Here is a 12975-nt window from a genome sequence, read left to right as displayed (position 1 = left end):
TTGAATTCGCTTATAACAATAGCTACCATTCAAGTATTAAAATGGCACCTTATGAAGCTTTATATGGTAGGAAATGTAGATCCCCAATTGGCTGGTTTGAAACAGATGAAACTGCCTTATTTGGGCCAGACATTGTTCATCAAGCTATGGAAAAAGTCAGGGTGATACAACAACGGCTAGAAACAACTCAAAGTCGACATAAATCATATGCGGATGTTAGAAAGAGAGGACTAGAATTTTCCATAGGGGATTGGGTGTTCTTGAAGGTGTCACCGATGAAAGGGGTAATGAGGTTTGGTAAAAAGGGAAAGTTGAGTCCACGCTACATAGGGCCATATAAGATTATCCGAAGAATTGGCCAAGTTGCATATGAGTTAGAGCTACCTAGAGAACCTTCAACTGTTCATCCAGTGTCTCATGTCTCAATGCTTCGAAGATGCGTAGGTGACCCACCTCGTATTACTCCTACCGAAGATGTACAAGTTACGAGAGATCTCACTTATGAAGAAGTACCCATTGCTATTCTGGATCGACAAGTTAGGAAGTTAAGGAATAAAGATGTAGCTTCTGTAAAAGTATTATGGAGGAACCAACAAGTAGAAAAAGTTACATGGGAAACGGAAAAAGCAATGAAATTGAAGTATCCTCATCTCTTCCAGACCAATGAGAAAGATGAAAATGTTGAGTTGGGGCGTTAACAAGTAAGTATAAGTCTATATGTTGAATGTGAGTAATAGTAATACTTAGGCTTGAACTTGTTTGGGCTGGATAACCATGCTAACATTCGAGGACAAATGTTTTAAGGGGGGAAGGATGTAACAGCCCGTATTATACATATGCTTGTTCTGTTCCTGTGATACTTGACAAAGCCTTATAGTATTGGTGAGGGACCATATATCTTATATGATTAGTGTTGGTTTAAACTAGCTCGGAAGGTGATGTGATGCCCTGCACATTGCAGCATGTGTATTGCAAGTTATAACTTCAACAGAAATATTTAAACTCGAGACGGGAAGGTGGTAATTGAGCTTAAAGTGTAAAGTGAAGTGCTAAGTTAAAGCAAAGGGGATTAACATTTAGAAAATGGAATAACATAAGTGAGTTGCTTGCTTGACTTAACTAAGCTAGCAGGTGACAAGTAGGTGCATCATATGCTTGTTCTGTTCTTGTGATACTTGACATAGCCTTATAGTATAGGTGAGGGACCATGTTTCTTATATGATTAGCATTGGTTTAAATTAGCCTTGCATGTTGCAGCATGTGTACTGCAAGTTATAACTCCAACGGAAATATTTAAACTCGAGACGGGAAAGTGGTAATTGAGTAAGTTGAAAGTTAAGTGCTAAGTTAAAGAAAACGAGATTAATAATTAGAAAGTGGATTAAAACAGGTAAGCTGCTTGCTTAACTTAAATAAGCTAGTAGGTGACAAGTAGGTGCATCACCTACTTTGACTTATTGACCAGTCCAAAGAACCAAGTAGGTGCATCACCTACTTGAACTATATCGATCTAGTTAAAAAGGCCAAGGTTTATAGATCAGATTTGGGCCTATGCTAATGGACTCACTTGAGGCCCAAACTATGTTAAATAAAACAAAATGAAATGAAAGCCCAGCAGCCAAATCTGTCAAGGCCCAATATTTAAGCCCAAGTGAAAGCTAGTAGGTGCATCACCTAGTTTGACCTTTTGAGCTTGCTTGATATACATAAGCAGGTGCATTACCTACTTGATCAATTAGTGGCTAAAAATGAAGCATTCTAGTGGATATTCTTAAAGGTGAAGAAGGCTCAATATAAAGATATATTGGCTGCTATTTCTCACTCATTTTAACACACATTATTGAGGATTCACTCCAGCTCTTTCTCTCTCTTTTCTCTTAAGGATTAAACAACAGCCTTAAAATTCTTCTAGGGTTCTTGAAGAAACCCTCATCTCTGCAAGACAAGGTAAGTGAAAACACTTATGGATTTAGCTTAATTCTCCCATGGATGATTAGGAAAACATGTTATTCATGCTCAAGTATAGGTATAAATGCATAATATTTCCAGAAGCTACTGCTCACTTCCTTGGTTATTAAAGATACTTTTCTCTTCTTTGGTTTAAGTGTGAAGGGAAGTTGAAGTTCTAGAGGAATTCAAGTTATAAGGAGAAGTTGCAGAAATTGAGGTAAGGTGACTGCTCCATTTTCTTCGTCCTTATGTATGAGTTTGAGTGAGAAATTAGGGGTGTGCTGTCATAAAGAACTCAAGGGGGTGGTGAGTTCAATAATTGGTTGTATGATAAAAGAATATTTGAGGCTGTTTTATGTGTATTATTGTTGGTGCAATTTGGGTAATCTTGGAAAAGGATATATAGTGTATGTATTGGGCAGAGAATGAGGGTGTGGTGATACACATTGTTTTAAGGGGCTGTATGGGCTCATTATCCGTCAAAGTTAGCTACTATTTTACGAGGCTCGTGGTGTGATTGCTGCTAATTTAAATTTATCATGACTTATATTGTAGATTAAAACCTGAAAGGGGAGGCTGAATCGTAATAGTTGTATTGATCAGAGGATAAGGTATGTAAGGCTATTCGATTCAATATTCTTCGGCATGAAATCTGATACTTGAGATTAATGTCAGTAAGTGAATTTCCTAAGTTCTATTCCTAGTAAACACATAGTGGCAGCGTATGATCTCCAAATAGCTAACAATATTTCCCGCTCTCCTTAGTGTATAGCATTACTTCATTATTTGTTCAGTACTCTATACTTGTGTAATTATCCTCCTATGTGCTGGTATAGAAATGGTATTTGCAAAACCATGTGTGGTGAATCCTCCTCTTAGTCAGTTGAAGTCAATTGTGTCATTTAAGCTCACAAGTAATGCATAGATGTTACATAGCTCCTTATGTCATTGTTAGTGCCTTGAAGTATTATTGTCATGTCTTCTACTACTGCCATAGTCCCAAATATAAAAAATGATTATGACCACCAAAAGAACAATCTCAAAGATTAAAGAATCTAAGTAACTCAATCTGTATAATTAAGGGTAGCAGCTCAGGGGCGAAAGCCTAGCACGGGCCGATCCCAATTGGTATAGTAGGGTGGCAACTCAGGGGCGAAAATGCCTAGCATGGGTCATCCTCTTCTACCACTTATCAGCTGGTCATTCGTATGAAATGCCTTATAAAGATCACAACACACTGAAAGGTAAAGACAAGAATGTAAAATACCTGATTCCACAAGAGTTAACCAAGGTGGTCTTCTGTTCTGATTTATGCACACATATATTGATACTTGGTTTCATTGAACTCTTATTTAGATATGTTATTGCCTTACATATTCAGTACATTTTCTCGTACTGACGTCCCTCGCGGGGGATGATGCATTTCATGCTGCAGGCACAACTACTTTAGCTAGTAGACCTCCTCAGTAGGAGCACACGACACTCAGCTACTTTTGGTGAGCTCCAGATTGATTCGGAGCTTTACTGAGTCCTTGGTAGATTTATTTTGGTATTGTATTGTAGTTAAGGGTAAGGCGGGGTCTGTCCCGACCTACTCTAAGGTTTTCTATCTTTTAGAGGCTTTGTAGACTTATGTATATGCTTCAGTTGCGTATTAACAAGTTGTAGCCTCAACGGCCAAGTCTTGTATATAATTTTTGGGTATACTTATGTTGGTTCGTATCACTGCATCCTATCTGAACTTGTCACAAGATTGTCATAGTTATATGCATAGTAGGCACATGTTACATGTTGGTTCTCTCAGGCCTTTAGGGCATCGGGTGCCTGTCCGTGTTAATGGGATTTGAGGCGGGACATATATATATATTTTACCTTAAAAGCATGAACTCCTAACTTGAATGTCAAAATACTATAGTATCCCTAACTTAGGTTGTGTCTTTATCGATGAGTTGTGACATTTCTGATAGGTCATGACTTTTTTCAAAGTGTTGTGATTTTTCAATGAGTTGTGACTTTTTGAAAGAGTTGTTACTTTTTCAATAAGTAGTGACTTTTCCATAGTATTGTGACTTCTGGAAAAGGTCATGATTTTTCAGATACGACACAAAAAATAGTTGTTCATACTACCCTTTGTTGACTATAAATAAAGGCACTTCCTTTCATTTTTCAACACCAATTTTTTCTAATCCTCTACTCTACTTTTTCTTGCAGTTTAAATTTTTTTATGTGATTTATTGTCATTGAGTGAGTTCGAAGTTTAGCGGAATATGAGGTACCACTATTCTGATGAAGTAAGTCGTTCTATCCTAAGAGGGTATATTCCATAACCTCGAGTACTTGAGTAAAATAATATAAATTTGATGATATAATAATTATTGTTTTGCTTAATATATACATTAGTATGTAATGTTCCAATATATGAAGTTAGCGTGATGTAGTCTAAATTCATTTGTTTTTTTAACTAATTTCTCTTGTGATGTAGATATATGCTTCTGCATATCTTTTTCCAAAATTCCGAGAATCGTCAAGATTTTTTTTCCATGGTCAAGACAAAAGAATAATTTTATTTATCAATGCTACTTAAGTGATTTAGACTCTCAGGAAGTTTACTTTAAAATGGTTATTACTATATAAACATCGTCCTTTTATTTTACTTATTTAGTATTTGTTAATATTTCAGTATTTTAGACGAAGAAAAATGTATATTACTTGTAATAACCTCAGTTGAAATTTGTAAATTTTTTGTGTGATTTATTGTCGTTGAGTTAGTTCGAAGTTTAGCCGAATATGAGGTACCACTATTCTTATGAAGTAAGTAGTTCTATCCTAAGAGGGTATATTCCATAACATCGAGTACTTGAGGAAAATAATATAATTTTGATGATATAATAATTATTTTTTTGCTATATATATTAGTATGTAATGTTCCAATATATGAAGTTAACATGATGTAGTCTAAATTCATTTGTTTTTGTTAACAATTTATCTTGTGAGGTAGATATATGGTTATGAATATCTTTTTTCAAAATTCAGAGAATTGTCAAGATTTATTTTTTATGCACAAGACAAAAGAATAACTTTATTTAGCAATGCCACTTCTATATGTGATTTAAATATTCAGGAAGTTTGCTTCAAAATAGTTATTACTATATAAACATTGCCCTTTTGTTTTACTTATTTACTATTTCTAAATATTTCAGTATTTTAGACGAAGAAAAAATTCATATGACTTGTAATAACATCAGTTGAAGTTTGTATTAATTTAATTTTTATTATTTATTTAATAGCTAATTTTATGAGATAAATAATTTCATTAATGCAAATATATATTTATTTTTGGGTAGGTATTTGTATTTAAATTACAGTATTACATATTTCATAAATGTATTATCAAGTTAACGAGATCTTCTAACTTCAAAATATATTGTTTTAAAATGTTCCTAGTTCTTCTTAAAAAAAACTCACAACAAATGTGAAAATATGTGAATATATAAAAAGTAGTTGTCTCTTCACTTGTTCATATGACATCTAAACAATTTAACCTAAAATACACATGCAAAGGACATCTGGTTAGATGATAAGAAAAATACAAAACAAATATTGTCTATAAGGTAGTATTAGTGAGATAAGACTAATTACATGATTGAACCTTATTAAATTGAAATAAATGTATACATAATTTCATTTAACTAATAAATTTTTCATTGACCATCTTCATTGGTTTGCGTGAATAAGATATATATATATATATATATATATATATATATGACGATCCACATTGAGCCTTCATAAAAGAATCTGCAATATTATTTTTTGCTAAGTTTATTATTTAAATCTTCACTTAAATAAGAAATATTATTTACTATAACATATGTTTTTTAAATTGGTAATCACGTGCAATGCACGTGTCAAAAAACTAGTATATTTGAAAAGTTCTGCTGAATCTCATGTTCATTAATATGTTGTTGATAAAATCACATCATTTCAAACTCTTTTTAGAAATTCATGCTTCAACTCATAAATTAAATTTAAATTTTGTACATATTAATACTAAAGAAGGTCTTGGAAAAGATTATTTGCTGAAAACTGTCCTGGATAATATAAATTGTAAAATGGTCTCTTTGATGCAACAATAAAATATATCACGGTAGATGCATGACTTTTAAAAATTACTATAGTTTGAGCTTAATTAGATATATAAAGCTATAATTTACCTAATTATGAATCATAGCTACATGCTTGGGAGAGGAGCGAGGCAAGCAAGATATGAGAGAGAGAAAGAGAGAGTAGAGAGGCAAGAGAGAGGTTGCATACATGTTATATTCTTTGTATCAGGTTGTATTACAAATACAACTAATACAACTAATTTGTATCAACGAATACTATTGTATCAAAATTATTGCATTTAGCTACATTTTAGGAGGTGAAAGATAAACAAGATCGAGAGAGGAAGGAGAGAGGCAAGCAAGATTATCATGACCCAAAACTGGATGTGATGACACTTGTTTTATGCCAACAAGAAAAGCCAGCCTAAACCCAAATATTGCGATAAAATGCAGAAGTAAAAATAAAAATGAATGTCTAACAGCAACTAAATAAAGCGGAAAACAAAGTCAACTTAAATAAACTTCAAAAACCTGGTTGTCACATGTGCAAGTCTCTAATGTATTACAAATGAATTAAAAGAAATAAACAAGTCTAAAAGATATCGTCTCTAAAGTAGAACAAAATAATAAATATGAGCAAGAGGTCCACTGGAATGGCTAACAGCTACCTCACAAATGTTACGACCCAAAAATGGAAGTGATGGACTACTTCTAATTCCACCAAGATATGTCAGCCTCAAATTTGACAATAAGAAAAAAAATATACATAAAATAAGACAATAATGGCACAATAGCATAAAACTTAGTCATTTTATAAAACCCCAAAAACCTAGTTGTCACGTGTACAAACCACTAGAATGATATTATAGAATTTGAAAGATTAATACAAGACTCAATATGATTATTTCTCGAATAGAACAAAATATAAGTAAGGAAACAAGAGGCCCCTCCGGAATGACAAGCAACTACTCTCAATGTATCTTTAGAAAGCCTTAGAAATAGATGAAGGGGAAAGATCACATGGGTTCGTGCTCATAACCTACAAAATGTTGAAGCAAGGAATGAGTATCAAACAACATGGTATTCAACAAGAAATCTACTAAACAAGGCAAAATTAATCTTGAATACGAGTACTCCTTTCATTCCAACCGAACCGCATTAACTACAACCTACAAAGAAATCAGCCCAACCTAAGAGTTTACACTACAAAGTTCACAAGGATTGAGAATCATAGTCCGACGGTCATAGTTCAACAACCAACAAGTATCAAGTATCAAGTATCAAGTAGATGAATCACAAGTATCAAGTAGATTAATCAGAAGTATCATGTTCATCGAATCACAATTGTCAAACACTTGCCGAAACCATTTCTCATCAGCACAATATCACTAGCCGGAACTATTTCCCTTCAAATTTATATAATGTCACTTGTCAGAACCATTTCCCTTCGGCACAATATCACAAGCTGGAACTATTTCCCTTTGTCTTTATATAGAAACAGCTGCCAAAACTATTTCCCTTCGGTATAAAATCAATAGCTGGAACTAGAGGTGTTCACTGTTTGGATAAAAATATTTCCAAACCAAACCCGATCCATTAAAAACCTGATAGTATTTGGTTTGGTTATGGTTTTATTCGAAAAAAATGAATAAATAACCGAACTGAATCGACAAACTATATGCATATATTTTATTATTATACATCCATAATTAATTATTTTTATAAAAAAAATTAAAGTTTTTAGAATTTACTTATGAAAGCAAAAATTGTCCATGGTGAGAACAATTATCTTATTGATTTCATATATATGAGGGTTTGTGACAATTCTGTGTGAGACTGAAAATGTCACTATCTCTTCCTTCTAAGACAAATTAGTGAATTTTAAAGTTTTATTTATAGTAAATTCAGTGATCGAATGTTTTGTAATGTCTGTCATTCTATCTATTTTCCATTTTAATGGATTGTTATCACTTTTTCACATTTTGAATGAATTTTTTCTTTTATTTTTGTGTATGGTTAATAACCGACTAACTGAACCAAACCAAACTGAAACAAATAAAAACCAAAATGATAAATGTATATTATATTTTGTATGGTTTTGTTTTGATAATTCTGAAACTGATTAAGTTTGTTTGGTTTTGGTTTTTCAATAACCAACCCATGAACACCCTTACCTGGAACCATTTCCCTTTAGCTTTATATAGTATCACATGTCAACCATTTTCCTCCGGCATAATATCACTAGTCAGAACCATTTTCCTTCGGCTTTATTGCACCATGTCTCGTCATGATACACAGAAAGCAACGCAAATAAGCAATTTCACACCATAAGGAAGATACAATAAACTCAAGCAATTCAAGTCCACAATGAAGCCATTAAAGCATTTCATCAATCAACAAAGTAGGGTTCACAAAATGACAATTCACAAACACAACTATCAACACATTGCCTTTTTCACTTAATCCCCTTTTTATTCCAATTAAGTGTAATAATTAAACCCATCACCTCATTTACATTACTCTCCAACACAAACAATGAAGGAAAATGCACGATTCTACAAGTTTTAGTAGGTTTAGAAGTCACTTGCCTTGATGCAATCAAAAGTCAATCTGAAACTTGAGCTTTTCTTTTCTGAACAATTTCTGAAGCCATACAATACAATTCAACAAGTAATCACAATAAGATTCTGAAAATAACAACATTCATATCATACACTTTAAAAATGGGTCAAATCAACTCAAAACCCAATTCTCGAAATAAGGTTTGAATCCAAAAATCTTTACTTGAAAATATTACCCAATGCAATTGGAAGTCACTACTGAAAACCATTTCAAAAATGGATTAGAATTTATCTCAAAATCACAATTTTATCAAGTTCTTGGGTTCTTAAATAAACCCCAAATTATCATTACAAAAAACCTTAATTTGAACACTAAAATTCATTAATAACAAGGGGAAAATGAAGATTTAAGATTACGAATCCTTACCCAACTGTTTCTTCTAAAAAACATTGTTCCATGAGGCAAGTAAAAGTTCTCAAAAATGGAGAAATGGGATAAAAACACAATTTTGGAAACATTCTTCCTAGGTGAAAAACTACTCTTCGCAATCGCGACGACCAAAGCTTGTGGTCACCACTTCTTCTTCCTTAAGTTTAGAGAGGATTTTAGGGATGAACTTGAAGGGAAATTTAGAATTTATGTAATGACTCAGAAAAGTAGGAAGTAAACTAGATCCTAAACGTGAGGGTTAATGTCAAGGGTTAAGGGTAAGGGCTAAGGGTTTTGGGTGAAGGCCATGGTTAGGGGACCAAGGCTGCCTAAAATTAGGCCTAGCCACTGCCTAACAAGACCACGAGGGTCATCACGACCCGTGGTGGTCACCACGAGTCATGGAGCCACCCGTGGTTGGCATGGCAGTGTACCCTAGAAAGGTGCCAAGCCAAGGCTCCCCTTCACGAGCCACTTCACGGCTCGTGATCATGACCACGGGCCATGTGAAGGCTTATGGGGTTGTGTTGGCCTTTTGGGAGAATGTCAAGATGAGGGAGCTACTGGTCAAGGGACCATGGGCGACACCAAGGGCCGTGGTGCCTTTGACGAGTTGTGGAGGTGGTCGTGAAGATCACTTAGGTGCAATGGGACGCAAGGCTTCAAGGCCTTGATATTGCCTCAAGACCACGACTCGTGGTCTTGACCACGGATCGTGGGTGGTCCTGTGGTCATGCCTTGGACTCATGGGAGGCATGGAAAGTTGCGAAGGCTACTGCCTATGGGACTACGGGCAACACCATGAGCCCTGGTCCCTTTCACGACCCATTTAGATGGGCGTGGTCCCTGACGGGGGCTGCCCAAGTTAAGGGTTAAGAGATAATTTCATTTTAATTAATTAATGTGTGGGGTTATTTTTAATTATTTTATATAACATATATATATATATATATATTACTTTAAAAACATTAACTCCTAACTTGAATGTTAAATTACAATAATATCCCTTAACTTAGAATGTGACTTTTTCGATGAGTTGTGACTTTTCCGATAAGTTGTGACTTGTTTCAAAAGGTTGTGATTTTTTGATGAGTTGTGACTTTTTCAAAGGGTTGTGATTTTTCAATGATGTTAATGAACTTTGGGATCAGTAGGCTTATGGCACCCTTCCATGAATGTTAATGATGAACCTTGAATCGGTAGGCTTATGGCACCATTTCATGAGGATTCAATGAGATATCCTTATAATGTACCTTGAATCGATAGGCTTATGTCATTCCTTTCATGTGTAATGATGTACCTTGAATCTATAGGCTTATGGCATTCCTTTCATGTGTAATAATGTAACTTGGGTCGATAGGCCAATGGCATTCCTCTCATGTTTACTAATGTTAATGTGAATGAACTACTCTATGGGAATGTAGGCTAAGCACCGAGTCGAAATGGTAAGATGGAAACTCTCTGAATGTTAGGTTAGGGTTCCAATGAACATCTTTCTATCCCATAACTATGTGCCCTCATAAGACATTAGATAGTGGATCCACCTAAGCTAAAATGTACCTAGTTCTACCTTAGGCCAGTAGGACACGTTTCTTTGGTGTGGGGTTATATGACACCAAATTTCATGGTTTGCTCTCATGGTCTATGTCTGTTAATGCTTATTCCCATCATGTGAGATGTGCATTATGGTTTCTTGAGAAGTTCTATGAAGTGTGGGTGGTAGTATGGGATGCCATCCATGCATTGCACTAGTAAGCTTTGAGAGGGATATAGTGATTTCTCCAAGGTCTTAATGACTAATGTATGAATGTGCTCTTAATGAAGCTAATGAAGAATGTTGACTTAAATGCTTAATGTAATGAGGCATGCTATTCTTAGTTTGTATTATGAGTTATTTTCCCTTGCCATGAGATATGAAATAAATGTGTTCCTTATGTATGAGTATTGGCTAAAGATGAAAAGGAAGAATGGTAAGTTCACTTTTGGTGGCCTAAATGTGGTACTTAGTTGTGGATGGTGGTATGGGACGCTATTCATACATTGCACAAAGTATAGCTTGGGGTTACTTGAGGTGAAGGGTTAATGTGATGAAATGACTTATATGTTGAGAATGTACAAATGTGATGTTATGACTTGTATGATGATTATACTTTTGTTTTATGCCTCTTATCTTAATGTATACGATGTTTCTAAAAATTGGCATAATGCATGGTTTCCAACCAAAATGTCCCTTTAAAGCATGATTTTTATATGGTCATCATACTTAGTACAATTTTTGTGTGCTAACCCATATTTCTTTTATTTTACTACAAGTGTAGGTTCCGGCAAGTGAGTTGCTATCCATCTAGTTCATGAGCTTGTATTGAGTTCTTCCAAGGCTATTGGTATGTCCTCATACATTCGAGGACACATGCTTTATTGATGTTTCTTTCTTTATGTAATAGACATTTTAGACTTTCTATTGTTAAGGGCCGTGACCCTACTTTTGTTTCAAGATATTATTTTAGATGGCCATGTGAGACAATAGACTTCCGTTGTTCTAAATGTTTTGGATTGTATGGATTTAAAGAAAAGTTTTTATATTCCGCACTATTTCTATATATCGAATGTTATGAATGCTAAGAAGCTTGTACGAGACCCTTCGGGGTCATGTACGTCGTGGAACATCCGGGGTGTAGGCTAGGGTCGTTACAAACTTGCTATCAGAGTAGTCTGTTTTTAACACTGCTTTGCGATTGTTTGAGCTTGTGGCTCCATTTCCGTTTATTTTTAATTGCAAAAATATTTTGACCCTTGCAAAAAATTCAAAAATTTTTGCAAATTTCTGCCACCTCTCATGTGTTGAATGTGGTTGTTCTTTTGCAAAAAATTGAGTCTCGATTTTGATCAATACCAATGACTTCAATAGTGCTTACAATTGAACAAACATGAATGTACGGCTACGATGAGGCAAAATGAAGTGTCATAGACAATATGTGAACTCTTTGCATCTCGTTGTGATTAGCCATTTATCGAATTGATTTTCTTGTAATGATCGTTGCACACTAGCAAAAGTATGTAGTCTTGTTTGACTTAAGTGTCCATGCCATGTATGATGAGCTTACTTTGAACCTTGCATGAATAAACATAGAATTTTTCCTGTTAGTCTGATTGATTTAGAAAGGTGTGCTCTTGAAAATGATCTTAGGCAACTTTAAAGAGTGTGAGTCAAATTTGACATATACCTCCTTTGTGGCCTACCCGTGAGCGTGTGAAACTCTTTTGAACACCCTTTGAGCCTTACCTCTCTTTGGAAGAACCTTGTTGAACCCTAGACCTTACTTGATATAATCCTCTTGATTTGTGGTTTAGCGAATAGCCAACTTAGGCCAAAAGCCTAAGTTGGGGGTGTGGTAAAAAGGAAAAGGAGAAGTCAAGGAGTGCAACAAAAGTCCCCCTTAACCCCTAGTGTTGCAGAACAATGGAAACCCTTAAATATATATATATATATTGTGGAATAAAGTACCTAAGAAATTGGGTTTCCAAGCAATCCATGGAGGTGAATAAAAAGATGACTTAGAAGCACTAGAAAAAGAATTGATAAAGAAAAAGAAGGGAATGACTTTAGAACACCACATCTCACGAGGATAGAAAAGTCACTGAGCCTAAATGACCATACCTTTGCACTCAGCCCCATCACAAGCCTTAGAAAGACCCATTACAAGCCTTAGAAAGACCTTTTTGATCTTGAGTGAGCCGAACCGTAGATCAATTGGAAAATAAGGGCAAGCCTATGGGTGAAAACATGCATTATGTTCCTCTTTTTGAGTCTGAGCGTTGAATCTGATTCCTGATCTTGAATTGATTAATCTCTGTGTTCGAATATGGAATCATTCTTTATCTGAGGGCCTTTAGATACTGTTTGTTGAGCTTGAACTTGCACAAGTAG

General features: G+C 34.8%; 1 protein-coding gene across 1 annotated transcript; it reads left to right on the top strand.

Annotated features, from left to right (window-relative positions):
- The first annotated feature begins 287 nt into the window (after positions 1 to 287).
- On the top strand, positions 288 to 698 carry LOC107057810 (uncharacterized). Its single transcript, XM_015302791.1, has one exon. The coding sequence runs from the start codon at positions 288 to 290 to the stop codon at positions 696 to 698; it is 411 nt and encodes a 136-aa protein (XP_015158277.1).
- The last annotated feature ends 12277 nt before the right edge of the window (positions 699 to 12975 follow it).

The sequence above is a fragment of the Solanum tuberosum genome, unplaced genomic scaffold, assembly GCF_000226075.1.
Source record: "Solanum tuberosum cultivar DM 1-3 516 R44 unplaced genomic scaffold, SolTub_3.0 scf00380, whole genome shotgun sequence".
Taxonomy (NCBI): Eukaryota; Viridiplantae; Streptophyta; class Magnoliopsida; order Solanales; family Solanaceae; genus Solanum; species Solanum tuberosum.
This window is presented reverse-complemented; position numbering and strand designations above follow the sequence as displayed.